Genomic DNA, 14,814 nt, shown 5'->3' on the forward strand with positions numbered 1-14,814 from the left:
AAATACTTTATACAACCTTTATTCTGCAAACAGATGTTCAAATAAATGTTTCTATATGCACTTCCTTCTGTGTATTCAGGAGCTGACAGAATAGCTGCATTCGCTCTCCTGTTGCGTAAACACTTTCTTCTCACAGTCATACTGGGAAAACCAATTAATTGATTTAATGCCTGAGTACAGTCTTTCACGTTCTCCGGAGGTGCAGTTGAGGCAATGCTTTGACAGTCACATGCACTCACAGCCTTTGCACAAGCAACAAAGCCAGCAAAGATGGTGGAAAAATGGATCCTATCTCCCCAGTTAAAAGTGGTCACAAAAAAAAAACTGCACTGCAGGCAGACAGACAGACGCTTGATGCTGTTTCCAAACACTGTTTCTAAATAATACTAATATTTTAAGAGCTTCTTAAAAATAAACAACACGTCTATGCTATTTATGTATATTTACATGTAAAATTTGATGTTTTTCCACAGCAAAAATGGTTAAAACAGTGATCCTATAACTGCTGGTGGCTGATGGTCAGAGTATATATATATAGTGTGCATAGTGTGAACAGAGGCAGGGGCGGATCTAGGCAAATTTTCTTTGGGTGGCATGGAAATCAAATGGGGTGGCAAAATCAAAGCAATTTATTTTTTACACATATGCATGTGTTACATTCTGTAATATGTATTATATACAGTTAAAATACATCAAAAGCAGTAAGTATACAGATGTTTCATATAAACGTACTCTATAATTTTCTTTTTCTTTAGCCCACATAATTAAACATTTCAGTTACATAAAACATGTGAATTTTGATTTTATGTACTAGCCTGTATGATGAATAACTTTGTAGCCCAATAAGCATAAAATCAATAAAGCTACACAACATGAGGTGATTCATTTACAAACACAAGTCTAACTAAAGTTTCACAATCTTTTTTAATTAGAAATAATCAAATTGCTTAAATTTACACAAAATGCCACAAATGAACCCATTTTTTCACAAATTTTTCATGTTTTATTTGGTTAACGCTCTGGGGTCCAGGGTATAATTGGCCATTTCGGACTATTTTTTTTATTTTATTTTTGTGATTCACCTTTAAATTTATTTATTTATTTTTGCCTTGCCTTGTTCTTTTCAGCACAATCTCATCTGTCTGAATTTACAGTTATTTTTTCCTTCACTGTACTAACACAATTGAACTGAAATCACACACAAACATATGAGCCAAGTAAGGAAAAGGTTCTTTCACTGTAAAAACCACAAACATGTTTACAGCTCTCTAGATACACCACTCAGAACCTGATTAGTCCCAATTTTAACTCTGAATTGTTTGCCCTGGACTAAATTTAGAGTCAGGAAAAGTCTAGTTTTAGTTGACACATTATTTCAGAGGTGTCGCAGAGCAAGGTCAACAATCTGGCTGTTGTTAGTTTTCTAGATTTTCCACAGCTTTCCACGTTTGGACTCCATGCCTTGACTTGACAAATGATTCGTATAATGAGTAAAAGCTTCTTGGCCAGAAGAGGTGATATTTAAAACATGTAGCTTAAGATGTATTTCTATGCTTTGGTGCCATTTTGGTGTTTTGGTGTTCAAATGAGAATTCATGAAACTACAATAATATGTTCTCCAGGACATCTAGTTGAACCTTGTTGGCAAAGCAATTTGTTCAAGTGCCAAAGAAAATGACAGCCAAGTCTCACAGAAATAATAATGAGCACAAGCTCTTAACACCACGTTGAGTGGAGGTGGCATGTAATATGTTAAGATTACAGCCCACAGGAAGCAACAGGCTCTCCTCTATTGTCTTGGTTACCAAGGCAGCATATTATATCACGATAAACATCGTGGACTGACTCACCAAATACTCACAACTTACCTATAGAGAGAAGGAAAACAACACATTAAGTAGGAATGTATTTCTTTTCCCCCCCATGAATCGAATGGATTTTCAAATAAAAGATAACAAGTGTTATCGTGCAGTAACTCGCTGTACCTCAGTGTTACGCCGTGGCAGTCATTCAGAACCACATGAACAGAAGCACTATACAGCTCGCCAGAAATTCAAAGACTTAGTTGAATGTCTGCTGTGTCTCTGCACAGCTGAAACACGTTTGCTTTTGTCTTAGTAAGAGGATTAAGTCTTTCAAATCAGAAGACAGACCCAAACAAAGTCACAAGAAATTGGTGCTGATGTGAAAACAGACATCCAAGTATTTTTCTGATTTATACAGTAGGGTCATTAAAAGTGTGACTTGATTTTGATGTGGCAGCTGCCCCAAATATGTCATGATTTTTGAGTCCACAGATCTCCATTGGTTGGAGACAAATTTAAAGAAAGAAGGTTAATCATAAGTTGTTTAAATCATCGTTACCTAATGATTAGTCTAAGAAGGCCACAAGATTATAAGATCAAAAAGCCTCTTTTGTAACTCCCTGCTACAAATGGTTTTATTTAACCATTTATAATCAGGATAAAAGATTTATGTCATTTTCAAGAGTTCACATGTTTCCTCTGGCAACACATGCTGCATGACATTTTTCTAAGTGGAAAGAATGATTAGATTTCACATTGGATTATATTGGAAATCTGCTTCTGCCAAGCTCAGGATGACCAATTATCTTCAACTGTTCTTCGGCTTTTATAAATAAACCAACTTTTCCACTTCAGGTAAAAGAAAAATATTTTTTGCACAACTGAGCTTTTTAATCAGTTACATAAAGGAGAAGGTTTGGAAATTGAAACTCATTATTTCTTTGAATTCTGGCAAAAAATCCTGTTGTGTAATCACATAGAAGCATACTCTAGACTGTCACCTTGAAGTCACACTTCTACAAAACAAAAGTTCGCTCTACCTGAGCCTGTAAGCCATCTACAGTGGGGCAAAAAAGTATTTAGTCAGCCACCGATTGTGCAAGTTCCCCCACTTAAAATGATGACAGAGGTCAGTAATTTGCACCAGAGGTACACTTCAACTGTGAGAGACAGAATGTGAAAAAAAAATCCATGAATTCACATGGTAGGATTTGTAAAGAATTTATTCGTAAATCAGGGTGGAAAATAAGTATTTGGTCAATAACAAAAATACAACTCAATACTTTGTAACATAACCTTTGTTGGCAATAACAGAGGTCAAACGTTTACTATAGGTCTTTACCAGGTTTGCACACACAGTAGCTGGTATCTTGGCCCATTCCTCCATGCAGATCTTCTCGAGAGCAGTGATGTTTTGGGGCTGTCGCCGAGCAACACGGACTTTCAACTCCCGCCACAGATTTTCTATGGGGTTGAGGTCTGGAGACTGGCTAGGCCACTCCAGGACTTTCAAATGCTTCTTACGGAGCCACTCCTTTGTTGCCCGGGCGGTGTGTTTTGGATCATTGTCATGTTGGAAGACCCAGCCTCGTTTCCTCTTCAAAGTTCTCACTGATGGAAGGAGGTTTTGGCTCAAAATCTCACGATACATGGCCCCATTCATTCTGTCCTTAACACGGATCAGTCGTCCTGTCCCCTTGGCAGAAAAACAGCCCCATAGCATGATGTTTCCACCCCCATGCTTCACAGTAGGTATGGTGTTCTTGGGATGCAACTCAGTATTCTTCTTCCTCCAAACACGACGAGTTGAGTTTATACCAAAAAGTTCTACTTTGGTTTCATCTGACCACATGACATTCTCCCAATCCTCTGCTGTATCATCCATGTGCTCTCTGGCAAACTTCAGACGGGCCTGGACATGCACTGGCTTCAGCAGCAGAACACGTCTGGCACTGCGGGATTTGATTCCCTGCCGTTGTAGTGTGTTACTGATGGTGACCTTTGTTACTTTGGTCCCAGCTCTCTGCAGGTCATACACCAGGTCCCCCCGTGTGGTTCTGGGATCTTTGCTCACCGTTCTCATGATCATTTTGACCCCACGGGATGAGATCTTGCGTGGAGCCCCAGATCGAGGGAGATTATCAGTGGTCTTGTATATCTTCCATTTTCTGATGATTGCTCCCACAGTTGATTTTTTCACACCAAGCTGCTTGCCTATTGTAGATTCACTCTTCCCAGTCTGGTGCAGGTCTACAATACTTTTCCTGGTGTCCTTCGAAAGCTCTTTGGTCTTGGCCATGGCGGAGTTTGGAGTCTGACTGTTTGAGGCTGTGGACAGGTGTCTTTTATACAGATGATGAGTTCAAACAGGTGCCATTCATACAGGTAACGAGTGGGGGACAGAAAAGCTTCTTACAGAAGACGTTACAGGTCTGTGAGAGCCAGAGATTTTCCTTGTTTGAGGTGACCAAATACTTATTTTCCACCCTAATTTACGAATAAATTCTTTACAAATCCTACCATGTGGATTCATGGATTTTTTTTTCACATTCTGTCTCTCACAGTTGAAGTGTACCTCTGGTGCAAATTACTGACCTCTGTCATCATTTTAAGTGGGGGAACTTGCACAATCGGTAGCTGACTAAATACTTTTTTGCCCCACTGTAAATTGCTTTTTATGGTTACTTGTATTATTTTCCTTTCTTACTTACTTGCTTGTTTGCTTGCTGGCATGCTTCCTTGTGTTCTCCTTGCTTTCAATTTAAAAGAGACCAGTAGGATAGCTCGCTTGGCATCTCCTGCCAGGCAGTTCCACAGCTGAGGGGCCTAGTAGGCAAAGGCCCGGTAACCTTTCATGACCTTTCCAGAACCTTTATTCATGAACCTTTAACAGAGCACTGCCAGAGGAACTCAGGAGCCAGACTATTCTCAATAAAAACTACTGTTAGCCAGTGAAGGGCAACAGGGAGGGATTGGTATGTTGTGGTTGCTTCTCTTTCTGTGGTTTTAAAGCTAGGCAACATCAGCTGTAGCCTCTGGAGCAGAGTAAAGTGCATTACAATATTCAATTCTATAGACGATAAAAGCATTGATGACCTTTTTAGAACAGAAAGGATTAATCTAATCCTGGATAGCTGTCTCGGTTGTACAAAGCAGGACTGAACCACTTTAATCATTTGTGTCACAAAAGATAAATCAGGATCTTTCTGAACATAATTGATAACGGTTCATGTCTATTAATTACATCAACATAGGCTACTCCGAAAGTTATCGGTTCAGTGTCTGGCAGATACCTAAAATCCATCCACACAGGGGGTTATTCACATTGCATTGAAGCTGACAGTTGTTTGCTAGGGAATATTCCAGGATCGTTGTTGTGATTTCATTATTAGTTATTATTAATAGTACTGTTATTATTTTTCCACAGTATGTCTTTAGACCCATCTTCCTCAACCCCAACTGGTGGCAACGGATGGCTGCCCCTGCATGGTTCTGTCAGAGATATAATGTATTCCTTCTCATCTGAGGCTTTCTGGGTGTTATTGTAGGGTCTTTACCTTAGAAGTTGAAGTAACTTGTTATGATTTTACACTACATAAATAAAACTGAACTGAATTGAATTGACTGAACTGCTGAATTGCTTTCCTAGGTCATCCTCAAACGTATTTGCTATCAGGTCATAGGTCAGTCAGGATGGTCTAATGAAACGTATCCTGCACTCTCACTGATAGTTGCTTCAATCACTTGCATCTAAGTTGAGAAATGTTTATCTCATTGTTTTGTTTGTTTGTTTGTTTTTGCTTTTTTGAAGTTGTTACATTTTATTGTCTTTCTGTGGTCTCTGGTCGCCGCATTCCTCCAAAATGCTTCCTGTGTGGATGCAGCGTTGTTATGGTCGTTTGAGAAGGGCTTGAAAATAACAATGTGAACTCAAATGATATGGGCCTTGAGGGGAGGTATGCATTGTTATCCAATTATAATGGTTACATTAGGGTGTATTCTAATCCTAAATGTATACATTTACACTAATATGTTGACAAGAGTGAACAAGGTTTCACTTGGGACCTATATTGCATTTTGCCCCTGGGAATGGCTGTATTACACCAAGACAGAGAGTAAGCACTGAAGGATAGAAGCATATTTTAATAAACTGCTGCTTAACAAAATCTTTTACACATGGTAAGCTCACTTTATTAAAACGGTTTTGGGTGGTCCTCGTACATTATTATGTTATTTTCCCCTTTATGTCTTAAACCACTGAGGAGTTTACCTGCAGACAAAGAAGTACATGGGGGAATGTAGGTTCTTGTTCTTCACTATGGCTGTGATGACTAAAATGTTCTCCAGCAGTGAGATGATACCCAGGATCAGAAAGACCTTAGGAGAGGAGATCAAAATACAGACCAGTGAAGAGACAGTCGGGGTAGTGGTAGCCAAGAAGAAATCACGAGATAAATAAATGAATCCAAAGTGCTACAGACCTCGATAGCGATGTGGACCTGCTCGCATGCTGCAGGTTTGGAGGTGCTAGCCTTCTCTGATAGTGGAGGGATCAGGGTGTAGTTTTGATGATAATAGGAGTAGCCCCAGGTAGAGTTACCCAGCAGCACCTCCTCTTGGTAGGAGGATTCATCAGACACATTCATCTCTGCTGTGGGTCGGGTCTGGATCATCGCAACTCTTACCTGGAGGCCATTTTTCAAGCAGGCTGAAAGAAGAAACAAGAAGAAGAACGTGAGATTGTGTCATGCTTCACGTAAGCTTTGTAATATTGAGATCATGCTTAATATTATGCCAGCTTCAATTACACATGCTGCAAACAAACATGATTCACCCCAAGCACCTTGTTTATTTAACAACATACAAATAGTATTCGGTTCCTTGCAAATGTAACTCCTGTGTGTGGTCCTAGTTTGGCCTCCATTAACATCCTTTTCTAATGCTTGGTGCTGATCAGATAATAAAAAGTGGTTTTAGTACTGCCTGCTTCAGCAAAAAAATGGTGCTAGGAAAGTTCCATAAAACCTGGGGGTCAAAGTGGACTGTGATCTAAAGTTTGATAATCAAATTAAGGCCGTGGTAAAATCTAGCTTCTTTCACCTCAGGCAGCTGGCAAAAATAAAGCCAATTCTTTCACGGCAGCACTTTGAGACAGTGATCCACGCCTTTGTTAGCACTCGGCTGGATTACTGTAATGCACTTTATATAGGGGTCAGTGCATTATATATTAGTCATCTACAGAGGGTGCAAAATGCCGCAGCTCGTCTTTTAACTGGCACTCGAAAGTTTGAGCACATTTCCCCTGTTTTAGCTTCACTTCACTGGCTGCCCATTTCTTTTAGGATTCATTTTAAAATTCTTTTATTTAATTTTAAAGCTCTCCATGGCCTAGCTCCATCTTATCTCTCTGAGCTGCTACAGCCTTATACACCCACCCGCTCTCTCAGGTCAGCTGATCAGCTGCTCCTGAAGATACCCAGGACTGGGCGTAAACTTAGAGGAGATCGTGCTTTTGCTGTAGTAGCTCCCAAACGGTGGAACGAGCTTCCTTTAGAGATTAGACAGGCCACTTCTTTATCTGTTTTTAAGTCACTCTTGAAAACCCACCTCTTTACCTTGGCCTTTGACACCACGTGAGATGTTGGTTTTTTATTTTTATTTTAGTTGTTTTTAGGTGATTCGATGCTGTTTTATCTTGTTTTTGCTTTAACATAGGGCTGTTTTAATTTTATGTCTTATGTGTTTTATTTATTTAATTTGCTGTTTTTTGTTATTCTATTGTTTTAACTTATTTTCTGTACAGCACTTTGTTCCTGTGCTGGGTATTTTAAAGTGCTTTATAAATAAAATTGAATTGGATTGGATTGGAAACCAAGACAGCAACCACTCTGAGTAAGTGTTTACATTTTGTATTGCACTGCAAATAGAAGTACATTAAACACAAACTAAAACCAGATGACTGCTTTAGGCTTGATTTATCCTGCATGTCTTTTATCCTGTTTTCCTTCTCTCACCCCAACCGGTCGCAGCAGATGGCCCCGCCCCTCCCTGAGCCTGGTTCTGCCGGAGGTTTCTTCCTGTTAAAAGGGAGTTTTTCCTTCCCACTGTTGCCAAAGTGCTTGTTCATAGGGGGTCATATGATTGTTGGGTTTTTCTCTGTATCTATGAAGCGCCTTGAGGCGACTTTTGTTGTGATTTGGCGCTATATAAATAAAATTGAATTGAATTGAATTGAATTTAGTTTTGATTTGGAGAACAGGGGCCCGTTCTTCGTACCTCGCTAAGTAGGTTAGCCGGATTAGATTGTTGACGATTTCGCGTGATCCTGGATCAGTCGGTTCCCCGAAGCTCATCCGGGACTTGCTGTCATAGCAACAGAGCCGTAAGCGTAAACCTGCTCGGGAGCAGGTTTACTTTATGTAAACAGGATTAGATCGCGGCCACGCAGGTATGTCCGCTTCATTTATATGAAAGCAACAGCGATATTTTTCCACTGTTTCACCATAAATAAATATTATCAATGTAACTAAAGATAATGCAGCACTTGATCCTTTTATTGATGTCACACAGATACATACAGGTCATTTCCTAAAAAAGGGAAATGTACTATTAACATTCTATTACATGTATGTGATTATTACAGATGTAATTCATATTTCAGAGTAGTAATTGTAAATTACTTCGTGTAATCAAGATGAGAGACCACGGCTATAAAAGCGAAGGTGGATTTGGGAAGCCTGTCGCAGCCATGTCCTGTCCGTATACGCGACCAACCCATTGCGGAAGGTGCAAGATTGATAAGGAGAGTCCTCAGAATTCAGCGTATATTGCGGGACAGACAGGATCCTTTAGCTCAGCGCGACAGTGTGCTCATAGAGAGATATCGATTTTCCCGTGAGGGTATTATTTACTTAACCAACTTGTTGACGAGGGGGTGCAGGACCACCACCTGTCTTTTTTTCCTCTGCCCTTTTCTTGGTTGCTGTTATGAACAAACTAACAGAGTATTACAGGCCAGTATTACCTTGCCAAGAGACGCAAAGCAATCTAAGAGATAAATATTACCATTCTGTAGAATACTCCTGTATTCCACTTTTACTTGTTCCCATGTTCTTGTGGGTCCTGTTGTGGCTCTAATGTGAAAGGGGATATAATATAACATATTATAATATAATATAATGCCATATGATATTGGACAATATAGTGTCATATGATAGATCTACCCTACCGCCTACTGGTGTTGGCCAGAGGGGCTGATGGCGCGATATGGCAGCCTGGCTACAACCATAGCTGCCTCCACCAGTGTGTGAATGTGGGAGTGAATGAATAGTGGTATCGTAAAGCGCTTTGGGTGCCTTGGAAAGCGCTATATAAACCCAATCCATTATTATTATTATTATTAAATTACCTACGAGTTTGATTTGTCAGCAACTTTCTGCCAGCCCTCTCTCCTTGCTTTTGCAGCCTTTGCAGTGTTCTCTTGCGTTTTAATTAAACTCTGAAACTCCTGAAATCCCTCACTCATGAGTTCTTGCTCTGCTGCCGGAAAATACCGAGCACGCCCCTTGGACATTTTCGCCAACCAATCAGCGGGTTGCCGATCAATGTTTCTACTATCGATGCGTAGCCCCTTTTACGACACCCAGTGATGTCACATTCCTGCGTCCAGCTGTAGTAATCGTCAACAGCAGGTGTGTTCGGGGAACCGGATTAGCGAGCTCACGGTTAGCGCGATGATTTGATCTTGGATGTGTCATTTGATCTTGGATGTAGTAAGCGACGTACGAAGAACGGGCCCCAGGAAGCAGCCTCACATATATGTAATACTCTGATAAATATCAGTGGTATTTATTTTGTTTTCATGAGAATAAGTCGAAGAGAAAATAACGGTTCATGGTGAGGTTAAGAGTGGTATAGATATGTGATATAAATGTTTGTATTAAAATGCATAAATAGTGTGTGAAAAAATCAGTTACGTTAAAAAACCATAATTTCATGGAATGTGAATGTCTGTTAAAAGAGAAGAAGTGTAACTTGTTTTGTATGCTACGTCACGAGAGGTCATGACTTGCAGATGACTTCCGGGGGAAAGAGACTCGGGAGGAAGAGAGGAGAAAAAAAGGAGGATTACTAAAATGGCATAGACGAAGCATGGACTTCGGGACTGCTTATGTCACCAAAGTTGTTCGGCAACAACATATCACCCGTCTGCGGACTTCCCGGTAATCATTCGGAGCGTTTGAGCCGGGCTTCCCGTATCTTTTGTGCTTGGCTAAGCACGAGGCACGTTTGGCTACGTTGGCTAGCTGGAGCTAGGCTAACGCCACGGTCCTGGCTAACGGAGATTCCGCCGGAGCGAAGAGACGGAGTTTGAGAGTTGTCTCGGGAGAGAGTCGCTAACCGTGGATGATTTGCTGCTATCTAAGGAACCGGAGATTCGTTGCTCGCTGCCGCGAGTGGAGACGGTTGCTACCACAACGAGCGAGTTATTCATCGGAGGAGGTGGAGACATCACGGATACTCGGAGGTATTGTTGTTATTATTAAGAGCTCCAACTAAAGCGCGCCAACAACAAAAATAAACTAAGAGTGCACTCTGGGGAAAGAATAACATTGGACAGGTTAAAGGGAAAAAATACTAAAATCTATCCCCCGGGGGTTTATTGTATGTTTTGTATATGTGTTTTTTTCATGAAGAAAAAAAAGGGTTGGATGTGAATTTCCTGCAATTGTTTAATACATTTTCTAACCCTGAGATCCTGTGTTGGGTTTATTGCATGGTGTCTTATCATTTGAGTATTCACATGTATTAGCCTTAATCGGTTAAGTGTATTTCCTTAGCCTCCGCTTGTCTGTGTAGACACGAGAATCATATGAACCTTAGACTGATATTTATTTTTCGAGATGTATCTTTTATCACAGAATGTTTAAGTAGAGTCAAGACTGCACCCGAGGGCATAAGGGGGGAGTCTTGTCACACGAGCCGGTGGTAAAAGTGTTACATTTTTGGGGGCTCGTCCGGGATTGTATGTAATTTTGTTATGACTGACCTGGTTTTCCGTCATTCACCAAAGAGAGGGAACTAATTTTTTTTGAGATTGCTAAGGAAATTATTTTTATTGTCAAGTGTGGTTACATTTATTGTGAGATCTCTTACTGTTTGAGCTAAAAAAAAAAAAGAAAAAAAGAAAAATGGAAGCAGTTGAAATTGAAGCTTGGTGCAAAAGGAAGCAGTTAGCTTATGGACATGCAGTTGTTTTGAGTGATGTGGACCCCGATGTCACAGATGCAGTTCTGCTATCGGCCTTGAGCCAGGTCAAAGTATTTGGAAAATCCGAGATAGTTGACCGTTGTCTTGATGTAGCTTCTAAGACACAGTTGGTACTGATCAAGACTTCAACTGACTTAAAAAATCAAACCGTACCGGATGTTGTTGGACTTCCTGGGGAGGCGGGTCCATGGCCAGCTCATGTGCTCACTGCTCCTGCAGAAAATGATGAGTTTCAATCTAAGCTAATGTCATTCCTGAATGCGGAAGGTAAAACTCTTACTGACGTTGGTGGCTTACTTCAGCCTTCACCCCTTGATGTGAACACGGCTTTGATACATGCTATCAGTTCCTTAGTGGATAAATGTAACACCACATCTGTTGATTCTCAGAGCTATCGTAAGCTGCGCATGTTCTCTGGTGTGAAACCTACGCCCAATGGGGAGGAAGAGTATGATGCCTGGGCAGAACAGACAACACATCTGCTAGATGAGTGGCAGTGCAGTGACAACATAAAGAAACAGCGAATAGTGGAAAGTCTGAAAGGTCCAGCTGCAGACATTGTAAGGTTCTTGAGAGTCCAGCAGCCCACTGCAACTTCATATGACTACATGCAGGTTTTGGAGACGGCTTTTGGAACAACTGAGAGTGCGTCCGATCTTCTGGTGAAGTTCAGACATACCTACCAAAATGTGGGCGAAAAGTTGTCTACTTACTTGTTGAGGTTGGATAAACTGCTGCACTGTATTTTCAGAAAAGGAGGCGTGGCACTGTCTGACATGAATCGATTACGGATGGAGCAGGTTGTGAGGGGAGCACTGCAACAAGACATGATTGCACTTCGTCTTCGTATGACTCACAAGCTGCGAGAACCCCCTTCTTTCAGTGAGTTGCTAAAAGAAGTAAGGGAGGAAGAGGACATGCTCCAAAGCAGAAACGATAGTAAGAACCCAGTAATGTCACAGTCTGTAACTCCTATTTCTAAGTCGGCACCTGAACAAGAAGTTGATCCTGAAGTGGCAAAGCTGAAAAAAGAGTTAAGTGTCATGAAAGCTGAGATGCTTAGTCTTAAAGCTGCTACGGTTGCATCACATCCAGACACCCAGATTTCACAACCAGAAGTCCCTGCCAAGCCACCTTATAAAAGAAATGCTACCCCACAAAGGTCTGGCTATCAAGAGGATAAACCTGGAATATTTTGCTACAGATGTGGGGAGGATGGACATTTTAAGAGAGAATGTGAAGGTGAAGAAAACCTACTCAAAGTCAACAAGCGCCTCATTAAACTGACAAAGAAATCGGGAAACTACCGCGGGGTCCAGTAGAGGAACGGCCTGGCATCCCGGTGGTTGTAAAACGTTCCACCAAGTGCAGCACCTTAGAGGGAAAAGTGAAAGACACTGTACCTGCAGGCTTAGTGGGCCCTAGCTCTGTAGTGTCGGTACAGATTGAAGGCATCTACTCTAAAGCCATACTCGATTCTGGTTCTCAAGTAACCCTGCTGTACAGATCCTTCTACGACAGATATTTGACACACCTGCCATTGACGTCTATCGACACGTTGGCGATATGGGGTCTCAGTTCCGCCGAGTACCCTTATGATGGCTATTTGTCACTTAGGCTGGAGTTTTTGGAAGCAGATGTAGGTGTGAGTGAGACCATTGATGCACTTGTGTTGGTATGTCCCGACCCAGTTGTGAGAGGTGAAGTTTCCCTGCTTGTTGGCACCAACACACCCACTGTGAGGCGATTGCTTAGCCACTGCAGGGAAAAGGGAGGAGAAAACTTTGTGAGATCCATGCACATTCACCCAGTCTTCAGAAAAGTTTTCAGTGAGATCTCAGTGTTACCACCTGATGCTGACAGTAACCAGAGGGGAACGGTGTGGTTCACCCAAGCCAAACCTGTCACCATACGGCCTGGGGGAGTCGCCCAAGTGGCTGGGGCACCAAAGTTTCATGGAGTGCTGGGCACTCAGACAATCCTTGTAGACTCACCTGATGACCCTGCGAATGAGTCACGGTTTCCCGATGGACTCCTGGTGAGACCAGAGTTGCAGACCTCCACTGGTGTGACGGCCAAAAGAATTACTGTTCTAGTTAGAAACATGTCAGCACGGGAAATTACCTTGACCAGAGGGACACCAATAGCTCATCTGTTTCCAGTCGACGTTGTGTCATCTCTACCTGGGAGAGAAGAGTCTGAAGTCGAGTTCGCTGGGAAGCTGAACCCCTTTTCTTTCAACTTTGGAGACTCACCAGTTCCTAAGGAGTGGAAGGAAAGGTTGGTGACAGAAATGATGGAGCGGAGTGAAGTTTTCTCTCTGCATGAGTTTGATGTCGGATGCAGTAAGAGCACCCAGCACACTATCAAAACCACAGAGGACAAACCATTTCGGGAGAGGTCTCGTCGGTTGCCACCTGCTGACGTAGAGGCATTGAGACAGCATCTAGCGCAGCTAAAAACTGCTGGTGTTATTACAGAGTCACGCAGTCCTTATGCCTCACCCATTGTGGTCGTGAGAAAGAAGAATGGGAAAATAAGGATGTGTGTGGATTTTCGGACTCTAAACCGCCGCACCACTCCCGACCAATACACGGTGCCAAGAATTGAAGATGCTTTGGCATGTCTCAGTGGAAGCAAGTGGTTCAGTGTGCTTGACCTTCGGAGTGGATACTATCAAGTGCCCATGGCAGACTCCGACAAGGAAAAGACAGCTTTCATTTGCCCGGCTGGATTCTTCCAATTTGAAAGAATGCCACAGGGAGTGACAGGGGCTCCCGCTACATTTCAGCGGGTAATGGAACAAACTGTTGGAGACATGAACTTGCTTGAGGTGTTGGTCTATCTCGACGATCTCATTGTGTTTGGAGCCACGCTTGAGGAGCATGAGATCCGGTTGCTGAAGGTGCTTGACCGTCTAAAGGATGAAGGACTGAAGCTGTCACTGGATAAATGTCAGTTTTGTCAGCCATCGGTGACTTACGTTGGGCACATCATATCTCAAGACGGGGTGTCTACTGATCCAAAGAAGACTGAAGCTGTAACTGCATGGCCAAGACCCAACACTGTGACTGCATTGCGGTCGTTTCTTGGATTTTGTGGGTACTACCGGCGTTTCGTGAAAGATTACTCCAAGGTAGCTCACCCATTGAACCAACTGTTGTCGGGTTACCCTTCAACTGCAAAGAAGAAAGTAAAGGAGAGACAGGATGGTCCGTACCTTAACCCCGCAGAGCCCTTTGGTGGTCGATGGAGCGGAGAATGTGAGGCAGCCTTCGAGGAGCTGAAGCGACGACTTACCCAAGCTCCTGTGTTGGCCTTTGCCGATCCTCAGCTACCTTATGTGCTGCATGTAGACGCTAGCCGGGAAGGGCTAGGAGGAGTGCTGTACCAGGATCAAGGTGAAGGATTGAGACCTGTGGCTTTCGTCAGTCGGAGTTTGACTCCTTCAGAAAAGAATTATCCAGCCCATAAATTGGAATTTTTGGCGCTGAAGTGGGCGGTAGTGGACAGACTGCATGACTATCTGTACGGGACCAAGTTCGAGGTGAGGACAGACAACAACCCTCTGACATATGTGCTAACGTCTGCCAAGCTAGACGCGACGGGTCACCGTTGGCTTGCTGCCCTGTCTACATATGACTTTAGTCTCAAGTACAGAGCAGGAGTCCAAAACATTGACGCTGACGCTCTCTCTCGCCGGCCACAATCGGGGTCGATATCCAAATCCGAGTGGGAC

General features: G+C 42.4%; 1 protein-coding gene across 1 annotated transcript in view; it reads right to left on the bottom strand.

The window, feature by feature from the left end:
- LOC146563500 (melanocortin receptor 5-like) overlaps positions 1-14,814 on the bottom strand; it is a 43,866-nt gene that overhangs the window by 11,089 nt on the left and 17,963 nt on the right. The window contains exons 2-3 of the mRNA XM_085290623.1: positions 6,287-6,513; positions 6,076-6,182 (exon numbers count right to left, since the gene is read on the bottom strand). Of these exons, the coding sequence (XP_085146749.1) occupies positions 6,076-6,182; positions 6,287-6,478 (299 nt within the window). The 5' untranslated portion in view covers positions 6,479-6,513. The remainder of the gene's footprint in view (positions 1-6,075; positions 6,183-6,286; positions 6,514-14,814) is intronic.

This window comes from Mchenga conophoros, linkage group LG11 (genome assembly GCF_057382185.1).
Source record: "Mchenga conophoros isolate Kocher_MC1m ecotype Shallow Benthic linkage group LG11, M_conophoros_male_GT1.1, whole genome shotgun sequence".
NCBI classification, from domain to species: Eukaryota; Metazoa; Chordata; class Actinopteri; order Cichliformes; family Cichlidae; genus Mchenga; species Mchenga conophoros.